Source organism: Trachypithecus francoisi, unplaced genomic scaffold, assembly GCF_009764315.1.
Source record: "Trachypithecus francoisi isolate TF-2019V2 unplaced genomic scaffold, Tfra_2.0 Lachesis_group13, whole genome shotgun sequence".
Lineage (NCBI taxonomy): Eukaryota > Metazoa > Chordata > Mammalia > Primates > Cercopithecidae > Trachypithecus > Trachypithecus francoisi.
The window spans coordinates 40,145,831-40,169,103 of NW_022681458.1; the positions used below are offsets into that span (position 1 = coordinate 40,145,831).

At 37.7% G+C, this 23,273-nt stretch overlaps 1 protein-coding gene and 1 long non-coding RNA gene across 2 annotated transcripts in view; one reads left to right on the plus strand and one right to left on the minus strand.

The window, feature by feature from the left end:
• FLACC1 (flagellum associated containing coiled-coil domains 1) overlaps positions 1-23,273 on the plus strand; it is a 48,445-nt gene that overhangs the window by 14,664 nt on the left and 10,508 nt on the right. The window contains 6 exon segments of the mRNA XM_033230709.1: positions 301-362; positions 12,762-12,859; positions 13,073-13,125; positions 18,951-19,002; positions 19,005-19,049; positions 20,634-20,737. Of these exon segments, the coding sequence (XP_033086600.1) occupies positions 301-362; positions 12,762-12,859; positions 13,073-13,125; positions 18,951-19,002; positions 19,005-19,049; positions 20,634-20,737 (414 nt within the window).
• On the minus strand, positions 17,021-18,320 carry LOC117094660. Its single transcript, XR_004441627.1, has 2 exons — positions 18,018-18,320; positions 17,021-17,606 (listed from the first exon to the last, which is right to left on the minus strand). It is a non-coding gene; the product is annotated as an uncharacterized LOC117094660 (long non-coding RNA).

Sequence of the window (23,273 nt, forward strand, 5' to 3'; positions counted from 1 at the left end):
TGAAGGCCGTGATGTAACAGAGATGATGGTCTAGCACAGGAGACCAGACCTACCCAAAAAAACCAGTCAGTGAAAGAGATGCACCAACATTATGAACTGAATAAGTAGAAAACAACATAGAGCAAGGCACAAATTGTTCTGTTCCCTTATTAATAATGTGCTCTCTGGCACTGCAGAGCACAGTGGAAGAGGGGTGGGGAGGGGGCTGTGCCCCATGAATTAGAAGGTTTTTCAGAAGGTGCACATCAGAATGGGACGGGGTCCTCAGTCTTGTGTTGTTGATGCTGATTTTATTTCCAGCTCTCCAATGAAATGGAGCTCCGCTGTGCTGAGATGAAACAGATCTTTGAAAACAAGAACAGGTACACTTTCTGGCATGGACCCTTGTGTGCTGATGGCTCTAAGGCTCCTGCATCCTTTGCAGGATTTTAGTTCACTGGGACTTCAGATAGTTCCAAATGGAGTTGGGGGATGAGGGGTGGGGGAGATGAACAAGACACATGTCTTTGAAGAGCAGGATGGCTTGATTCAAAGCCACTAAAATAAACCACAAAGAAAGTTATTACTGCTTTTGCATTTTATCATCCAATCCTTTCATTTCAATTATAATCTCCCTTTTTGTTGGTTACTGAGAAGAGTCATTTTTGTTCTCTATGAGATTTCTGTGATAAATAACTGTTGTTCTCAGCCAAGTCTCCTCCTCCACCATCTCCTCGTTCTTCTCCTCCTCCTTCTATTTTTCTTTGTCTCACCTCTACTCTCCCTGGCTGCTAGGTCAGGGACTCAGCAAAATAGGAAGACAGTATGAGAGAGTCAGGAGCAAAGTCAAATCAAGAGAAAATTAAAAGGAGTCCAAATATAGAGAGATAGCGAATAGAACATGGTTACCATAGTCGGGCAGGAGGAAGAAAATGGGGAGATATTGATCAAATGATACAATGTTGCAAATATGTAGGGTGAACAAGTCCAAAAATATAATGTAAAAAGATGAGAGCTATAGTTAATAATAATGTACGATATTAAGAATGTTGCTAAATGAGTTTATAGCTGTTCTCACCACAGGGGGAAAATGGTTAACTAAGTGAGCTGATGGATATGTTAATTTGTTCCATTATAGTAACCTTTTAACTATATGTACATAGTAATCTCCATTATTGTAACTATTTGTGTGTGTGTATATATATACACACACACATATATATAAACTCTACATATATATATGCTTGTGTAGTGTGTGTATATATATATAGTAAAAATTATGTGTAGTATATAGATACAGTAAGATGGTTACTATAGTAGAGATGCATATATATGACATATATAGATGAATCTTACAACATCATGTTGTATACCGTAAATATACACGATACGATTTATTTTTTAAAAGAGTTTTATTATGTGTATGGGTGAAGATAATCTTAACATCCCCTTTCAGGCTACTTGCTGCACACCAGAGCAGCCTTAGAAATCCTGGTGGAGAGATAGCACTGTTAGTTGAGTCATAGCCATTTATACATTTATGTATCTGTAGACTTTATCTGTTAGAGTAGTTTTAGGTTTACAGGAAAAATGAGGAGAAAGTACAGAGAGTTCCTGTGCACCCGTTCCTAATCAAATTCAATCAAATTAAAGATGAGTACACCAAGACACATAATAATCAACCTATCAAAAATCAAAGACAAAGCAAAAATTCTGAGAGCATCAGAAGGTAAGAAACACATCACACACAAAGGAGTGCCAATACAATTGTAATTTCTGAACAGAAACACTGCAGGTCAGGAGTCACTGTGATGATGTATTAAAAGTGCTGAAGGAAAAAAAACTGCCTACCAAGAATACGTTAGCAAAGCTGTCTTTCCCAGTTGAGGAAGAAATAGAAACTTTCCCAAATAAAAATTAAGGGAGTTCATTACCACTATGCCTGCCTTACAGAAATTGCAAAAGGAAGTTTTAAAAACTGAAACAGAGAGCTGCTAATAACATGAAACATACGAAAGCACAACACTCAATGGTATAAGCAAAATAGAGTCATACTCAGAATATTTTAGGACTGTGATGATGGGATGTAAGACAATTTTATCCCAACATGAGGGTAAAAATACAAAACTATTAATAACTATAGCTAAAATAAATTTTCAAGGATACACATTATAAAATGATATCAATTCTGATATCAAAAACAACATGTTAGGGAGGGAGTAAAACTGTTGAGTTATTGTATGCAATTGAACTTGTTATCAGCTTGAAATAGCTTATTACAAGAGCAAGATATTCTAACTAAGTGTCATGGTAACCACAAAGAAAAAAATCTTTAGCAGTAGCGCAACAGAAAAATAGAAAGGATTCAAAGCATACACTACAAAAAAATATCAAACCACAAAAGAAGAGAGCAAGAGAGGAAGAAAGAATCTACAAAACAACAAAACAAAAATTGACAAAATAGCAGTAGTAAGTCCTTACCTATTAATAATTACCTTGAATGTAAATGGATTAAATTCTCTGATTAAAAAAATTAGAATGGGTGAATGGAGTTTTAAAAAACAAGAACCAACTATATGCTGCCTACAAGAGACTCATGTCACCTGTAAGGCACATGAGCACTCCTCCCAGGGTCTGAGAGTAAGCCCACTCAACCTTCCGCTACCACCATTGCTGGCACCTACCTGCATGCACCACCTATGGGCCTGAGGACAGGACCACCCAACTTCTCATAGCCACTGCCAACACCAGTGAGTACCACTTGGGTCCCAGAGGGTTGTCTCACTATTGCTACTGCCATCAGCCACAGCACACCCATTGCCAATGCGTCTGTGAACCTACCTACCTGCTCAGCCCATAGGTGCCATTCCTGACACCTGAAAAAGCCACTAAAGGCCCAAGAATTGGCCTGCCTGAGCCCACCAATACTTAATGCCAGCATATGCCACCCTGGGGCCCAAAGATAGGCACACTTATAAAACTAGAATAAAACTAGAAATCAATAACAAGAAAAACTTTGAAAACTATACAAATGCATGGAAATTAAACAGCATTCTCCGGAATGACCAATAGAACAGTGAAGAAATTAAGATTGAAATAAAAAAAATTTCTTGAAACAAAAAAATTGAAATACAACATACCGAAGCCTGCGGGATACAGCAAAAGCAGTGCTAAGACAGAAGTTTATAGCAATAAGCACCTACATCAAAAAAGTAGAAAGATTTCAAATAAATAGTCTAATGATGCACCTGAAGGAATTGAAAACCAAGCCCAAAATTAGTAGAAGAAAAGAAGTAATAAGATCAGACCAGAACTAAATGAAATAGAAACTACAAAAACAATACAAAGGGTCAGCAAAAAAAATAAGTTCTTTAAAAAGATAAATGAAATTGATAAACCACTAGCTAGACTAACCAAAAAAAGACAAGAGAAGACCCAAATAAAATCGGAAATGAAAAAAGAGACATTACAGCTGATGCCACAGAAATACAAGAAATCATCAGAGACTATTATGAACAACTATAACACTAACAAACTAAAAAACCTAGCAAAAAGAGATAAATTCCTAAAACATAAAATCTACCAAGATGAATCAGGAAGAAATTGAAAATTATTCAAGACCAATAATGAGTAGCAAGGTTGAATCGGTAATAAAAAGTCTCCCAACAAAGAAAAGCCCAGGACTAGATGGATTCACTAACAAATTATACCAAACACACAAAGGAGAACTAATAGCAATCCTCCTCAAACTATTCAAAAAAAAATGATGAGGAGGGAATTCTCCCTTACTTATTCTGTGAGGCCAGCATTACCTTAATACCAAAGTCAGATGACAATACAACAACAGCAAAAAGAAAACTATGGATCAATATCTCTGATGAACACAGATGCAAAAATCTTCAATGAAATACTAGCAAACCAAATCCAACAATATATCAAAAATATAATATACCATGACCAAATGGTACTTATATCAGAAATGCAAGGATAGTTCAGCATATGAAAATCAATAAGCATATATCAACATCAACAGAATGAAGGACAAAAATCATATGATCATCCTAATAGATGCAGAAAAAGCATTTCATAATAGTCAACATTGCTTCATGATTAAAAAAAAAACCTTTCAACAAGCTAGACATAGAAGAAACATACCTCAACATAACAAAGGCTATATGTGACAAATATGCAGCTATCATCATACTGAATAGGGAAAAGGTGAAAACTTTTCCTCTAAGAATTGGAACAAGATAAGGATGCCCACTTTTACCACTCTTATTCAATATAGTACTGGAAGTCCTAGCCAGAGCAGTCCTGCAATAGAAAGAAATAAAAGGCATCCAAATTGGAAAAGAGGAAGCCAAATGATCTCTTTTGCAGAAAAGCATGATCTTATATATGAAAATCACACAAAACTCCATCAAAAAAACTCTTAGAACTAATAAACAAATTTAGTAAAGTTGCAGAATATAAAATCAACATACAAATATCAGTTGCATTTCTGTGCACCAACAATGAAATAGCCAAAAGAGAAATCAATCAGGCAATAACATTTACAGTGGCTACAAAGCATAAAATAAAATATCTAGGAATAAATTTAACCAAAAAGGTGAAAGACCTTTAGAAGGAAGACTACAAAAGACAGATGTAAGAAACTGAAGAGGACACAAACAAATGGAAAGATATTTCATCCATGCGCATGGACTGGAAGAATTAATATCACCAAAATAGCCATGCTGCCCAATGCAGTACCGACTTGATGCAATCCCTAAATCACCAATGTCACTTTTCACAGAAACAGAAAAAACAATTCTAAAGTTCATATAGAACAAAAAATGAGGCCGGGCGCGGTGGCTCAAGCCTGTAATCCCAGCACTTTGGGAGGCCGAGACGGGCAGATCACGAGGTCAGGAGATCGAGACCATCCTGGCTAACATGGTGAAACCCCGTCTCTACTAAAAATACAAAAAAAAAAAACTAGCCGGGCGAGGTGGCGAGCGCCTGTAGTCCCAGCTACTCGGGAGGCTGAGGCAGGAGAATGGCGTGAACCCGGGAGGCGGAGCTTGCAGTGAGCCGAGATTGCGCCACTGCACCCCAGTCTGGGCGACAGAGCGAGACTCCGCCTCAAAAAAAAAAAAAAAAAAGAACAAAAAATGAGACAGAATAGCCAAAGCAATCCCGTGGGGGGGAAAAAAAATCTGGAGTTATCACATTACCTGACTTCAAAATATATTACAAAACCAGGCATAGTGACTCACGCCTGTAATCCCAGCACTTTGGGAGGCCAAGGCGAGAGGATGGCTTGTGTCCAAGAGTTTCAGACTAACCTGCACAACATAGCAAGACAGCATCTACACAAAAGATTAAAAATTAGCCAGTTACTATGGAATGTGCCTGGATTCCTAGCTACTTGGGAGGCTGAGGTGGGAGGATCACTTGAGCCCAGATGGTCAAGGCTGCAGTGAGCTATGATCATGCCACTGCACTCCAACTGCACTCTTTGATATAGATCAAGGCTATCATAACCAAAATAGCATGGTATTAGTATAAAAATAGACACATAAACATAAAGCATGGAACAGAATAGAGAATCCAGAAATAAATTCATATAATTACAGCCAACTGATCTTTGACAATGCTGTCAAGAACATATACTGGGAACAGGGCACCCTCTTCAATAAATGATACTGGGAAAACTGAATAACCATATGCAGAAGAGTGAAACTAGACCCCTATCTCTCATCATATACAAAAATGAACTCAAGATGGATTAAAGCCTTAAATGTAAGATCCAAAGCTATAAAACTACCAGAATAAAACATAAGGAAAAGTCTTCATTACATTGGTCTAGGCAAAGATTTTATGACTAAGACTTTGAAAGCACAGGCAACAAAAACAAAAAAAGACAAATGACACTATATTAAATTAAAAAGCTTCTACACAGCAAAAGAAACCACCAACAGAGTGAAGAGACATTCTCTTAAATGGGAGAAAATATTTGCAAACTACTCATTTGACAGATGACTCAAACAATCCAACAGTAAAACAAACACAAATTCATTAAAAATGGGCAAAGGACATCAGTAGACATTTTTTAAAGGAAGACGTACAAATAGCCAACAAGTATGTGTTCAACATCACTAATTATCAGGGAAATGTAGAGCAAAAACACAAGATATCATCTTACACCAGTTAGAATGGCTATTATAAAAAGACAAAAAATAACACACGTTGACAAAGATGTGGAGAAAAGCGAGCTCTTACATACTGTTGGTGGAAATGTAAATTAGTACAGCCATATGGAAAACAGTATTGAGATTTCTCAAAAAATTAAAAATATGAGCCAGCAATTCAACTACTGGATATTTCTTCAAAGATTGTGGAGAATAGGAAATGCTATACACTATTGGTGGGGATGTTAATTAGTTCAGCCACTGTGGAAAGTGGTTTGGAGATTTCTCAAAGAACTTGAGACAGAACTACCATTTGACCCAGTGATCCTATTATTGGGTGTATTATACGCAAAGGAATAGAAATCATTCTACCAAAAAGACACATGCATGTGTATGTTCATCACATCACTATTCACAGTAATAAAGATATGGAATCAACCTAGATGCCCATCAGTGGTGGATTGGATAAAGAAAATGTGGTTCCATGTAACACCATGGAATACTACACAGCCATAAAAAAGAACAAAATCATGTCCTTTGCAGCAACATGGATGCAGCTGAAGGCCATTATCCTAAGCAAATTAACACAGGAAAAGAAAACCAAATGCTGCATATTTTCACTTATAAGTGGGAGCTAAGCATTGTGTACACATGGGTACAAAGAAGGGAGCAATAGATGGTGGGGCCTACTTGAAGGTGGAGGTTAGGAGGAGAGTGAGGGTTCAAAAACAACCTATCAGGTACTATGCTCACTACCTGGGCAATGAAGTCATTTGTACACCAAACCCCAGTGACATACGATTTACCTACGCAACAAATATATACATGTACATGTACCCCTAAACCTAAAATAAAAATGGAAAAAGAAAAAAATTAGTAGCATTTCTAAACACTAATAGTTAATGATCTAAAAAAGAAATTAAGAAAACAATTCTATGTATACCAGCTTAAAAAATAAGATATCTAGGAATAAATTTAACCAAGGAAGTGAAAGATTTCTACACTGAAAATTATGAAACATCGATTAAAGAAATTGAAGAAGAAGCAAATAAATGGAAAGATATTTCATGTTCATGGATTGGAAGAATTAATATTGTTTAAATGATCATACTACCCAAAGCATTACACAGAGTTAATGCAATCACTTTCAAAATACCAAAAATGTTCTTCACAAAAAGAGAAGAAATAATCTTAAAATTCATATGGAACCACAAAGTCCCCAAATAGCCAAAACAATCCTGAGCAAAAATAACAAAGCTAAAGGCCCCTGACTTTAAATTATACTACAAAGCTATGGTAACCCAAACAGCACAATACTGGCATGAAAAAACAGACACATAGACCAATGGAACAGAACAGAGGCCTACAAATAAATGTATACACCCATAGTCAACTGATTTTTGACAAAGGTGCCAAGAACACACACTGGGAAAAAGATAGCCTTTTCAATAAATGGCTTTTAGTCAAATTAAAAGAAGTAGATACAATGAAGAGAGATCTCAAAGAAACTAATATTACACCTCACAAAACTAGGAAAGAAGAACGAAATAAGCCCAAAGTACACTGAAGAAAGAAAATAATAAAGATCAAAGCAGAAATAAATGAAATAGAGACTGGAAAAACAATATAAAAATCAATGAAACTAAAAGTTGTTTTTTGAAAAGGTCAAAACAACAAACCTTTAGCTAAACTAAGAAAAAAATAGAGAAGACTCAAATAAATAAAATCAGATATGAAAGAGAAGACATTACAACTGATATGACAAATACAAAGGATCATAAGAGACTACTGTGAACATTTACATGGCAATGAACTGGATAACCTAGAAGAAACTGATAAATTTCTAGACACATACAACCTACCAAGACTTAATCATAAAAACAATAGAAAATCTCAACAGACCAATAATGATGATATTGGATAAATAATAAAAAGCCTACTATCCAAAAAACCCAGACCTGGTGCCTTTACTGCTTAATTCTACCTGACATTTAAAAAAGAACTAACATCAATTCTTCTCAAATTCTTCCAAAAAATTGAAGAAGTGGAAGGACTTTCACATGACTTTTTTTTTTTTTTTTTTTTTTTTTTAGTTTTTTTGTTTGTTTGTTTGTTTTTAAAGACAGAGTTTTGCTCTTGTTGCCCAGGCTGGAGTGCAATGGCACTATCTCAGCTCACCACAACCACCACCTCCTGGGTTCAAGCGATTCTCCTGCCTCAGCCTCCTGAGTAGCTGGAATTACAGGCATGCACCACCACGCCTGGCTAATTTTGTATTTTTAGTAGAGATGGTGTTTCTCCATGTTGGTCAGGCTGGTCTTGAACTCCCAACCTCAGGTGATCTGCCTGCCTCGGCCACCCAAAGTGCTGGGATTACAGGCATGAGCCACCATGCCTGACCCTTTCACACTATTTTTATAAGGCCAGCATTATTCTGATACCAAATCAGACAAGAAAATTATGAGAGAATAAAATTACAGGCCAAAATCCTGAATGAACATGGATACAAAAATCCTTAATTAAATATTAGCAAACAGAATTCAACAACATATTAAAAGGATCATCCACCATGATCCAGTGAGATTTATCCCCTGGGATGCAAGAATGGTTGAACATATACAAATCAATAAATGTGATACCTCACATTAATAGAATGAAGGACAAAACCATATGATCATCTCATTAGATGCAGAAAAAGCATTTGACAAAATTCAGCATCCTTTTATGATAAAAACTCTCACCAATTTAGTATAGAAAGAATATACCTCAACTCAATAAAGGCCATATATGAGAAGAAGACAAGGATGCCCACTCCCACCACTTGTATTCAGCATAGTACTAGAAGTCCTTGCAAGAGGAATTATGCAAAAAAAAGAAATAAAAGGCATCCAAACAAGAGAGAAGGAAGTGAAATTGCCACTGTTTGCTGACATGATCTTATATATAGAAAACCCTACAGTCTTCACCAATAAACTCTTAGAACTAATAGCCAAATACAGTAAAGTTTCAGGGTACAAAATCAACATACAAAAAACAGTAGTATTTCTACATACTAACAACAAACTGTCCAAAAAGGAAATCTAGAGAACAATCTTATTTACAATAGCTACAAAAAAAAAAAAAAAAGGAATAAATTTAACCAAGTTGATAAAAGACCTGTACACTGAAGACTAGGAAACACTGATGAAATAAATTAAAGAAAACACAAATAAATGTAAAGATAACCCAAGTTTATGATTCGGAAGAATTAATATTGTTAAAATACCCACACTACCCAAAGTGATCTACAGATTCAATGCAATCTCTATCAAAATTCCAGAGGCATGTTTCATAGAAATAGAAACAACAATTTAAAAATTCTTACGGAACCACACACACACTCACAAAAGCCCAACAGGCAGTGTGATTAGGAGCCAAAAGAACAAAGCTAGAGACATTACACTACCTGATTTCAAACTATACTATGAAGCTATGGTAATTAAAATAGCATAGTGCTGGCAAAAATAAACAAACACATTGACCAATGAATCCAAACAAAGAGCCCAGAAATCAACTCACACATGTATGTGTGGTCAATTAATTTTCAGCAAAGGTGACAAGAATACACAATAGAAAAAGGATAGTCTCTTAATAAATGGTGTTGGGAAAACTGGACATCCACATGCAGAAGAATGAAATTGGACCCTTATCTCACACGATATACAAAAATCAACTCAAAATGGATTAAAGACTTAAAAATAAGAATAGAAATTGTAAAGCTACTAGAAAAAAAAGGGGAAAAAACTTTATTACATTTATCTGGGCAATGATTTTTTTGATTTGACCCCAAAAGCACAGGCAACAAAAGCAAAAATAGACAAATAGGATTACATCAAACTAAAAATTTCTGCACAGCAAAGGAAATAATTTACAGTGTGCAGAGATAACCTACAGATTGGGAGAAAGTATTTGAAAGCCATGTGTCTGAAAAGGTATTAATATCCAAAATATAAAAGGAGCTCAAATAATTTAATATCAAGAAAGCAAAAAATCCAATTAAAAAACGAGCAAGGGACCTGAATAGACATTTCTCAAAAGAAGACATACAAATGACCAACAGACATGAAAAAATGCTCAATGTTGCTAATCATTAGGGAAATGCAAATTAAAACCATAGTGTTATTATCTCACATCTGTCAGAATAGCTATTATCAAGAAGATGAAAAATAACAAGTGTTGAAGATGTGGAAAAAAGGGAACACTTAACAAAGTGTTATTGGGATTGTAAATTAGTATGGCCATTATGGAAAACTGTATGGAGGTTGCTCAGAAAACTAAAAATAGAAATGCCATATGATCCAGCAATCCCACTTCTGGGTACTTGCCCAAAATATTTGAAATCAGTTTGTTGATATGTCTGTATTCCCATGTTCAATTCAGCACTATTAACAATATCTAAGTTATGAAATCAACTTAAGTGTCCATCAGTTGATAAATGGATAAAGAAAATGTGGCATATACATATAATGGAATACTATTCAGCCTTTGAAAAGAAGGAAATTCTGGCATTTGTGACAACATGGATGGGACTGGAGAGCATTATGCTACATAAAATAAACCAGGCACAGGAAGACAAATACCACATGTTCTCACTTGTATGTGGGGTCTGAAATAAACTCATAGAAAAAGAGAGTAAAATGGTGGTTAAAGAGGCTAGGGGATGGGGGGTATAGGGAGATGATGGTCAAAGCGTACAAAATCTCAATTAGGCAGGGGAAATATGGGGTCTTCTTAGAGCTATTGCACAGAGTAGTAAATATGTTAATAACAGAGTATTGGACATTTCAAAATTGCTAAGAATAAATTTCAAATATTCTCACTGAAAAAACTTTTAGGCTGGGCGCAGTGGCTCATGCCTGTAATCTCAGCACTTTGGGAGGCCGAGGCGGGTGGATCACCTGAGGTCACCAGTTCAAGACCAGCCTGACCAACATGGTGAAAACCCAGCTCTACAAAAATACAAAAATTAGTCAGACATGATGGCGGGTGCCTGTAATCCCAGCTACTCGGGAGGCTGAGGTGGGAGAATAGCCTGAGCCCAGGAGGCAAAGGTTGCAGTGAGCCGATATTGCGCCATTGCACTCCAGCCTGAGGGACAGAGCCAGAGACTCCATCTCAAAAAAAAAGAAAAAAAGAAAAAACTTTTAAGTATCTCAGGTGGTGTTTATGTTAATTAGTTTGGCTTAATTATTCCACATTGTATTCATAAATCATAACATCATGTTTTACCCCATAAATATATACAATTATAAGTTACCAATTTACAAGTAAAAAGAGAAATCCTGGTGGAGAGGCAGCACTCTTAGCTGAACCGTAAACTTTTATGTATTTATTCATTTATTTATAAACTTTATTTTTTAGAGTAGTTTTGGGTTTACAGCAACATTGAGGGGAAAGTATAAAAGATTTCCCATATACTTATTGCCTCCTCACACACATAGCTTCCCCCATTATCAATATCCCTCCCCAAAAGTGGTAACATTTGTTATAATCAATGAACCTGTATTGACACATCATTATCACCCAAAGTCCATAGCTGGTATTAGAGTTCACTCTTGGTGTTGTACATTCAATGAGTTTGGACAAATGTGTAGTGACATGTATCCACCATTCTAGTGTCATACAGAATAGTTTCACTACCCTAAAAATCTGCTGCACTCTGCCTATTCATCCCACCTCCTACCCCTAACCTGGGGTAAACAGTGATCCCTTTACTGTCTCCATAGTGTGACCTTTTTCAGAATGTCATATAGTTGGATGATACCCTTTTTAAATTGGCTTCCTTCACTTAGTAATATGCTTTTAAGGTTCCTCCATGTCTTTTCATGCTTAATAGCTTGATAGCTCATATGGACTCATTTTAACACTCATCATAAACACTGCCAACATCTCTTCCTTATCATGGAGGATGGAGGCCTTATAATGGGATGGAGGCTAGAGAGAATTTGGATTCTAAAATTATCCTGGGTGCTAATGCAGCCCATAGTTTCCCAAGCAAGCTATAGACACGATTGTGCTATTAGAGAGCAATCTGTGGTCATGCTGGCTCCATTCAAAACAATGGTTGTAGAAAAGGGTCCCCTCACCCTCTCTGGATAGATGCCAGGATAATGCTTCAGGAAGTGAGGGCCCCAGGCTGAGCATGGTAGCTCACGCCTGTAATCCCAGTACTTTGGGAGTCCAACACAGGAGGATTGCTTGAGTCCAGGAGTACTTCAAAACCAGCCTGGACAACATAGCAAGACCCCGTCTCTACAAAAAATTAAAAAATTAGGTGGGCATGGTGGCACATGCCTGTGTTCCCAACTACTTGGGAGGCTGAGGTGGGAAGATCATTTGAGCCTGGGAGGTTGAGGCTGCAGTGAGCTGTGACGATGCCACCACACTCACTCTGGGCAACTGAGTGAGACCCTGACTCAAAAAAAAAAAAAGATTTAAAATGGTTTAAAAATAAAAAAGTGAGAACCTCACTTCCTGTGGGAGGGTGGAGGGTAGGATCAGATCAGGGTAACAGCTCAGCTCTGGACTTCTTTTTACTAATGATTGTGGCCTTCTTCCGGGGTCCCACAGGGAGCTCAAAGAGGCCCATGAAGCAGAACTCAGTGAGTTGGAGAACAACTACAAAACAGCCTTGAAGGCAGAGAAGTTGGCTGCCCAAGAGAAGCTAGGTACTGCTGGGACCTGGGAGAATGATCCTGGATGACGGTCCAGGCAATGGCATTTCTAATAAGCTTCTAGGGTGATTTCTGGGGCACACAAAGGTTTTACTACCTTGGTGATGAATTTGGAGTGGGGAAAGTGTGCAGAAGAGCTCACGTTTGAATTTCAAAATGTGCATATCAGAAGACTAAAGATGACCTTGTTGTTTTCCTTTTATCCAGAGGAGATGGGAAAAGAATACAAGTATTTGAAGAATATGTTTCGTACGTATCAGGTGAGATACAGAGCTCTCTGTTGGATTATAAGAGAAGCAAGGCTCATTCCTGGCTAACACTGGGATAAATCTAGAGCTCTTGTCCAGAAAATAATGTCCTGAGATTCCCAGCATCCTTGGACCTAAGTGGCACTAGCTGCACCCAGGGGGAGGATGAACCTGATGGCTTCCATGCATGACAAGTCAGGCACCCAAATCCTGAAGAGCACTACTGAAAAATATGTTTGTGATTACAAAAGTAACAGCTTCTCATTTTTTTAATGGAACTGCAAAAACCAACAATAACAACAAAAAGAAATATTACCATCCAAAGACAATCCCTGTTAATATTTGTACTTTGTTGGAACTGCAGTTGAGATCATATTGTATATTGTATAACATCTATATATATATTTATGTCTTCTTTATCAAGCATATAAGAAACTTTTCCCTCCTTTATAATGACTTGATATTATCCTAATGAAATTGCCATTGGATTCTAAAATTTTACTGTTCCCCTATTATTGGGCATTTGAGTTGTTTCCAAATGCTTGTTGTAACAGATAATACCACTTTGAATATCTTTGATTCTAGAAGTAGAGTGCTTGGTCAAAAGGAATGAACTTTAAAAAAAAAAAAAAAGTCAACTTTTATTTTAGATTCAGGGGATACATGTACAAGTTATTGTGTGATGCTGAGGTTTGGGATATGAATGATCTCATTACCCAGGTAGTGAGCATAGTACCCAATAGTATTCAATCCTTCCCTCTCTTGTTATCTCCCAATAGCTCCCAGTGTCTATGAGAACACGTGGCATTTGGTTTTCTGTTCCTGTGTTAATTGGCTTAGGATAATAGCCTCTAGGGCCATCCATGTTTCTATGAAGGACATGATTTTGTTCTTTTTTATGGCTGCGTAGTATTCCATGGTGTATGTGCCACATTCTGTTTAGCCAGTCCACTGTCGGTGGGCACCTAGGTTGATTCCATGTCTTTGCTATTGTGAATTGTCTGTGATGAACATACAAGTGAAGGTGTCTTTTTGGTAGCAAAATTTATTTTCTTTTGGATATATACCCAGTAATGGGATTGCTGGGTAAAATGGTAGTTCTGTTTTAAGTTCTTTGAGAATCTCAAAGCTGTTTTCCACCATGACTGAACTAATTTACATTCCTACCAATGGTGTATAAGCGTTCCCTTTTTCCTCCAACCTCACCCGCATCTGTTGTTTTTTGACTTTTTAAATAACAACCATTCTAATGTGTGTGGGCTGGTATCTCATTGTGGTTTTTGATTTGCACTTCTCTGATGATTAGTGACATGAAACATTTTTTATGTTTTCTGATCCTTGTATGTCCTTTTGTTTTTTACACACTATAAAATTCTATTTATGACAAGAAATATGTACATGATTAGAAAAGGTAAAAATTTGGGGACAAAAAGCAGATTAGTATTTACCATGGGCTGGACTGGGACTGGGGGAGGGGTTGACTACAAAGGAATGGAAGGGAATTACTGGAGATGATGTAGTGGTAGTTACATAACTATCCATTTGTCAAACACATTAAATGTATACTGAACAAGGTCACATCTTACTCAATTAAACTGACATTAAAAAAAGAAATGAAAAAGAAGAAATTCCATTTAGAATATTGCAAAACTGTAGATTTAGTTCTAGAATTCTGGGTTTCTATAATTTATTTCAGAATACAAGTTTTCAGCCCATTTTTAACTTATCAAATCTTTATTCAGAAATCCAAAGTTTATATTTCAGAACAGCTCATTTAAATTTGACCATAGGCCAAGCACTGCGGCTCACACCTATAATCCCAGCACTTTGGGAGGCTGAGGCAGGCAGATCACCTGAGGTCAGGAGTTTGAGACCAGCCTGGCCAACATGGCAAAACCCTGTCTCTGCTAAAAATACAAAAATTAGTTGGGCATGGTAGCACACACTTGTAATCCCAGCTACTCAGGCCGGAGAATCGCTTGAACCTGGGAGGCAGAGGTTACAGTGAGCCGAGATCGTGCCACTGCACTCCAGCCTGGGCAACAGAGCAAGACTCTCTCAAAAAATATATACAAATAAATAAAATAAAAAAGAAATAAATTTGACCCTAAAGCTAACACATGTAAAAATTATATAAAAGAAAAGAAAATTGTTCCAACTTTTTTTTACTTTGGGGTTTTTAAAAAAGTTTTTTTTCAATAGCTGTGGGGGTACAAATGGTTTTTTTGTTACCTGGATGAATTATATAGTGGTGATTCCTGAGACTTTAGTGCACCTATCACCTGAGTAGTGTACATTGTACCTAATGTGTAGTTTTGTTTTTTTTTTTTTTATCACAAGCCGCTCTCCCACCTCCCCCTTCTGAGTCTCTAAAATTCATTAATGAATATGTCTTTGCATAGTCATGGCTTAACTCCCACTTATAAGTGACATCATACAGTTTTTTGTTTTCTACTCCTGTGTTACTTCGCTTAGAATAATGGCCTCCAGCTCCATCCAAGTTGCTGCAAAAGACATTTCATTCCTTTTAATGACTGAGTAGCAGTCTATGATGTATATATGCCTCGTTTTCTTTAACGACTCATTAGTCAATGGGCACTTAGGTTGGTTCCATATCTTTCAACTGTGAATTGTGCTGCTATAAACATACATGTGCAAGTGTCCTTTTCATGTACTGACTCATTTTCCTTTAGATAGAGATCCAGTAGTGGGATTGCTGGATTGAATGATAAATCTACTTTCAGCTCTTTAAGAAATCTCCATACTGTTTTCCATAAAAGTTGTACTAATTTACATTCCCAACAGCAGTATATAAGTGTTCCCATTTCCCCACATCCACACCAAAATACATTTCTTTTTTACTTTTTAATAATGACTATTCTTCCGAGTTTTCTAGGTATGGAATTATATTATCAGTGAACAGAAAAATAATTTGACTTCTTCTTTTCCTATTTGAATGCCTTTTATTTCTTTCTCTTGATTAATGGCTCTGGCTAGTACTTCCAGTGCTATGTTGAATAGGAGTGGTGAGAGTGAGCATCCTTGTCTTGTGCTAGTTCTCAAGGGGAATGCTTCCAGCTTTTACCCATTCAGTAGGATGTTGGCTGTGGGTTTGTCATAGATGGTTCTTATTATTTTGAAGTATGTTCCATTGATAACCTAATTTGCTGAGAGTTTTTATCATGAAGGGATATTAGATTTTATCAAAGGCTTTTTCCATGTCTATTGAGATGATCATATGGGTTTTCTTTCTAACTCTGTTTATGTGGTGAATCACATTTATGGATTCACATATGTTGAACCAACCTTGCATTGTGAGAATGAAGCCTACTTGATCATGGTGAATTAACTTTTTTTTTTTTTTTTTGAGACAGTGTCTTATTCTGTCACATGGGTTGGAGGGCAGTGGCACAATCACAGCTCAGTGAAACCTCAACCTCCTGGGCTGGAGTGATCCTCACACCTCAGCCTCCTAAAGAGCTGGGAGCACTACACGCAGCTATTTTTTATTTTTTCTGTAGAGATGGGGTTTCATCATGTAGCTCAAACTCCTGGGCTCAAGCAATTCTCCTGACTCAACCTCCCATAGTGCTGGGATCACAGGTATGAGCCACCATGCCTGACCATGAATTAACTTTTTCACTTTTTCATGTGTAGCTGGATTCAGTTTGCAAGTATTTTGTTGAGCATTTTTTCAGTCTATCTTCATAGGGATGTTGGCCTGTATACCTGTAGTTTCTTTTTTTGTCCTTGCCAGGTTTTGGTATTAGGATAATGCTGGCTTCATAGAATGAGTTAGGGAGGAATCCCTCTTCCTCATTTTTTTGGAATAGTTTCAGTAGAATTGGTACCAGCTCTTCTTTGTACTTCTGGTAGATTTTGGCTGTGAATCTTTCTGGTCCCAGAATTTTTTTTTTTTGAGTGTTACATTTTTTTTATTACTGATTCAATTTCAAAACTAAATATTTTTCTATTTGGGGTTTCAGTTGCTTCTTGATTCAATCTTTGGAGGTTGTATTTCCAGGAATTTATCCATTTTCTGTAGATTTTCTTGTTTGTATGCATACAGATGTTCATAGTGGTCTCTGAGGAACTTTTGTATTTCTGTGGGATTGGTTGTAATGTCACCTTTGTCCTTTCTGAATGTGCTTATTTGGATCATCCTTTTTTTCTTTGTTAATGTAGCTAGCACGCTATCGGTCTTGCATATCCTTTCAAAGATCCAACTTTTTGTTTCATTGGTTCTTTGTATGGATTTTTGAATCTTGATTCCATTCAATTCTGTTCTGATTTTAGTTATTTCTTTCCTTCTCCTAGCTTTGAGGTTAGTTTGTTCTTGTTTTGGAATGAACATTTTTAAGGCCTTTAATATATTTGGCCAGATTGCCATCCAAAAAGAATGTATCACTCTGCACTGCCAAAAGCAAAGCATGGAGTGCTCACATCATCTTAGAATAAAACCCATCCATTTAATCAGCTCATTTGCTGAAGGCCTAGGAAAACAAAGTTAGGGCATGATTCTTACTAGGTAGATGAAGAGAGTTAAGAGATGGCTAGTGGGGTGGGAAAGGACTGAAGCCTCAAGCCTTCTTCCTATTTAATTGTGTAGTATAGTGACCAACTAGTTCTAGTCTGCCTGAGACTTTCCAGGTTTTAGCAATGAGAGTCCAGAGTCCCAGGAAACCCCTAAGTGTCAGACAGACAAGGACACTTGGTCACTCTATCAAAAGTTAAACACCAGTACCTGAAGTTCTATTTAACACTTAAAGTTTCAGTTTTCAGCCTGTGTCTAAAACTCATTGTTTAAGATACTCCTTGGTATATTCAGGGAAAACATCATAGAGAACAGCCTAACATGTGTGAGTGGTAAATAGAATAGGTCGGGTGTGAATCCTTCTACTAACCTGAAAAAGAAGGCAGTCAGCATCCTTGGACCCTACTAGCAGCATCCAGGTCCAGGGTTTTCCCACTTCTAGGGTTCCATGTTCATGCAATCTGAGCCAAGCAACAGTATTGGTATTGGATTAGGCTTATTTAACCTCAACCACAAAAGAAAGCTAGATTTGCTGGAAAAAAAGCAGACATTCTCTGAAAAACATCCCCTTATTTTGTAAGTGTTCAAATTAACTACTAGACGTTTTCTTTCTTCTTCGTCTTGTGTTTTTTTTTTTTTTTTTTTTTTTTTAGACAGAGTCTCATTCTGTCAACAGGCTGGTGCAGTGGCATGATCTCGGCTCACTGCAACCTCTGCCTTCTAGGTTCAAGCTATTCTTCTGCCTCAGCCTCCCAAGTAGCTGGGATTACAGGTGCGTGCCACCACGTCCAGCTAATTTTTGTATTTTTAGTAGAGACGGGGTTTCACCATGTTGGCCAGGATGGTCTCGACCTCTTGACCTCATGATCTGCATGCCTCTGCCCTCCAAAGTGCTGGGATTACAGGTGTGAGCCACCACGCCCAGCGTCCTTTCTTCTTGTGCTATTGAAGAGGGATTTGTGATTCAGGGGGAGCTGACATATGATTCTTCAGCATGGAGAACTCTACCTGTCTTCAAAGGAAGCTCAGTTCTAGTGGGGCAAACACTGTGCATAGTTTGCCCTTGACCTTTGGGTTCCACAAGCTCTCTGTTGGGCTGGGTTGGAATTTACTTCCCACCAATCACCCATGGAGGACCCACTCAGTGAGGGCCCTAAGTAAGGGAAGATGCACAGAACATGGTGCTGGGCCCTGGCCACTGTGCAGTGCCAAGAGAAGTCCTCCCTGAGTTGAGTTTTACAGCCTCTCCAGATCACCTTCATTTTAGGACTCTTTTCTTCATGATGCCTTTGTACCTCCCCAGGACAGTATTTATGATGAAATGGAAGAGAAGTGGTCAAAACAGAAGGCAAAATGGAAAAGGATGAGGAGTTGGAGCGAGAAAATATCCTGCTACAGCAAAGTGAGTACAGAAACTCTAGCTTTTTTTTTTTTTATGACAAGTGCGTTAAAAAACTACCATCAAGTTTGGTCTTGACTTGAGGAAGGTGGCCTTGGGCTTACCAAGGGTGATGGGCCACATGCTAGATACCTGAATGGAAGGTGCCCAGAGTTTTCATGAAAGCAAAATGACAACAAGGGTAGGGTCTTTTTTGAAGTTCAGGCGTCTGATCTAAGAGAATCTAAGCCTGTACCTTCTGAAACTCATTTGGTCCAAGTTTGCCTGTGATGGCTGGAACAAATGCTAGAATCCCTGTAGGGAGTGCAGACTTATTATCTAGAAACAGATGAACTCAAAGTTCCAAGAGTTCTTTAATTAGAATGTGAAATGTTCACTTGCATGTGGGCAGGGGACAGATAGGAACAACACAATCCATTATACTAAGAGCTTCTATATTCCCACATCTTCCAGAAGGAATTCACACTTGGTAAATATTTTTAATATTTCCAACAACACAGAGCTTGCATCATACAAAGTACTCTATAGGTGTACCTCCCATCTCCATTGAACTTGTTCATAAAAGGAAAAAAGAAGAGAATTTGTGGAGACTACTCTAGGCCTAGAAGACTAGTTGAGGTAGGAGTGGAACCTCTACAGACCTATTCTGCATTCCACGCCAACCACATTCATTTCAGATTTAGTTGATTTTAACAAATTACTCATTTAAATGCAGATACTACATGGGAAAATTAATTCACATTCTGGTAGGCACTCTGGACTGCCAGAAAGTAATATGAAGACCCTGGAGTTAAGGCTGGGGAACGGGAGGGGGAGCTGCTCCTGTTTGGGGCTTTACCTAGAATTCTAGTGCAATAGAACCCAAGTCATATCCCAGATTCTAGCTACTCATAACGACTCTCATCCCATGTTGCCAAAGTCTAAGTAAAGATGTAACCACCAGTTTTGGAAGACCAGAGTTTAGCTGCTCACCATCCAGCTCAGTCAGAGGCTTACCCTGTCAGAACAGACACTCCCTGTCCTTCCCCAGAATTGCAACACTGAAGAAATCTGTTTCCCTTTGCCCCTCCTTCCTCCTGTTTGATACTGGGGCTTTACTGGCAGGTTTCCTTACAGTTGTCCCAGCATCATTCTTTAAAAATACTTTCCTTTCCCCATTGAGTTGTCTTAGTGTCTGAACACTAAGTTGAAGCCTACCTCTACCCCAGCACTAAGTACAGGATGAATTTTATTGCTGGCAAAGTAATGTTAGCCAAGAGCTTTTACTTTAAGGTAAGGATATCCATGATAGCATAGTGGTTACGTCAGCAGAGGGAATGGACAAAATAAAAAGCAACAGATTCAAAATAAACTACACACAGAAGAACCAGAGATGTTGGTGGTAAAGCCCATATGACTAATGTGATTGAGGACAACCACCGTGCTCACCTCACCCTCAAGCACCTCCAGGTGAGTGTCAGAGGTTGAACAACAGGTTGCAATGACCTTGAGTCTGGAATTGCTTTTATCTTTAGGTATTCTGGGTTTCTCATTGCACCTGCTTTTCTCATCTTTACACATATATGTGTTTCCCTGTCACTTCCACAGAAAAAAAGATGACCAAAAAATTTGAATTGGAGTCAGGAGAAGAAGAGAAGAAAATAAATGAATCCTGCAGCACTGTCTTTGAGAACTTCATTCAAGAGAAGGAGGTAACTCAGTCCAAACCACCTTGGTTACTGAATGTGTAGTCCAGGTGATACATCCAAGTTCCCAGGTGTGACTCCATAATTAAGTGATCTTTTTGTCTTTCTGGGCATAATCCTCCTCTCCCAGCTTTCTGGAAATGTATGCAAACAGACTGACAGTCTTGCTGTCCTTTAGCTGGACAATCTTCCCACAGGCTAGACAGTCTTATCAAAGGGTTCTTAGAACAAAAATTATAATTAACTGGAAATAACAGAATGCTAAACATGCAGAAACTGAAAATCCTTATTTTGCCAAAATCCCATCTCTGAATATCCTTTTCATTCTTCACTGTAGCTGTTATAGCTGTAGTGCTATTACTGGGCGCTAGGGCAGGTACAGGTTTAACTTTATAGGAACTTGCCAAAACTATTTTCCAAAGTAGTTGTACCATTTTATTCTAGCATCTTAAATAAATTGGAATTCCAGTTGCTCTACATCCTTCACAACAATTAGTTTTGCCAGTCTTTTAATTTTGGCCATTCCAGTGGGCATGAAGTGCTACTTCATTATGGTTTTCGTTTCCCTGATGACTATTTATGATGGGCATTTTCTCATATGCTTATTGGTCCATTCAAATATCTTCTTCCATAAAGTGCCTGCTCAAGTCTTTTCCCATTTAAAAAAGCAGGAGGTGCTTATATTTTTATTTTTAATATGTAGGAGTACTTTTTATATTGTGGATACAAGTTTTTTTGGTCAGATATACATGTTGTAAATATTGTCTCTCAGCCTATGGTTTGCCTCTTCATTTTGTTAATGGTATATTTTGATATACAGAAGCTTTAAATTTTGATGAAAGGCAATGATCATTTTTTGACTTTTATGGTTACAGATTTTTGTGTCCTGTCTATAAAATCGTTGCCTATTCCAACATCATGAAGATATTCTATTTTTTTAGAAGCCTTAAAATTTTAGCTTTTATGATTCTATGATCCATTTTGAATAATTTTTGTGTACGAAGTGAAGTGTAAGAGTCATGGGTCATTTTTGTCTTATGGATATTCAGTTGACCCGGCATCATTCTTTAAAAATACTTTTCTTTGAAAATACAACCCATTGAGTTGCCTTAGTGTCTGATACAGTTTGGATTTGTGTCCCTGCCCAAATTCATGTCAAATTGTAATCTCCAATGTTGGAGAAGGGGCCTGGTGGGAAGTGATGGGATGATGGGGGCAGATTCTCCCCCTTTCTGTTTTCATGATAGTGAGTGAGTTCTCAAAAGATCAGGTTGTAGCACCTCCCCCTTCTCTCTCTTTATTTTGTTCCAGCTATGCAAGACAGGCCTCCTTCCTCTTTACCTTCTGCCATGATTGTAATATCCCTGAGGCCTCCCCAGCCATGCTTGCAGAAATGTGAGCCAATTAAACTTCTTTTCTTTCTTCTTATTATTAATTTTTTTTATTTATTATACTTTAAGTTCTAGGGTACATGTGCACAACATGCAGGTTTGTTACATATGTATACATCTGCCATGTTGGTGTGCTGCACCCATTAACTCCTCATTTACGTTAGGTATATCTCCTAATGCTATCCTTCCCCCTCCCCCCACCCCACAACTGGCCCTGGTGTGTGGTGTTCCCCACCCTGTATCCAAGTGTTCTCGTTGTTCAGTTCCCACCTATGAATAAGAACATGTGGTGTTTGGTTTTCTGTCCTTGCGATAGTTTGCTCAGAATGATGGTTTCCAGCTTCATCCAGGTACCTACAAAGGACATAAACTCATCCTTTCTTACGGCCACATAGTATTCCATGGTGTATATGTGCCACATTTTCTTAATACAGTCTATCATTGATGGACATTTGGCTTAGTTCCAAGTTTTGCTATTGTGAATAGTGCCACAATAAACATACATGTGCATGTGTCTTTATAGCAGCATGATTTATAATCCTTTGGGTATATACCCAGTAATGGGATGGCTGAGTCAAATGGTATTTCTAGTTCTAGATCCTTGAGGAATTGCCACACTGTCTTCCACAATGGTTGAACTACTTTACAGTCCCACCAACAGTGTAAAAGTGTTCCTATTTCTCCACATCCTCTCCAGCACCTGTTGTTTCCTGACTTTTTAATGATCACCATTCTAACTGGTATGAGATAGTCTCTCATTGTGGTTTTGGTTTGCATTTCTCTGATGGCCAGTGTTGATGAGCATTTTTTCATGTGCCGTGTGCCCATTGGCTGTATAAATGTCTTCTTTTGAAAAGTGTCTGTTCATATCCTTTGCCCATTTTTTGATGGAGTTGTTTGATTTTTTTCTTGTAAATTTGTTTAAGTTCTTTATAGATTCTGGATATTAGCCCTTTGTCAGATGGGTAGATTGCAAAAATTTACTCCCATTCTGTAGGTTGCCTGTTCACTCTGGTGGTAGTTTCTTGTGCTTTGCAGAAAGTCATTAGTTTAATTAGATCCCATTTTTCAATTTTGGCTTTTGTTGCCATTGCTTTTGGTGTTTTAGACATGAAGTCCTTGCCCATGCCTGTGGCCTGAATGGTATTGCC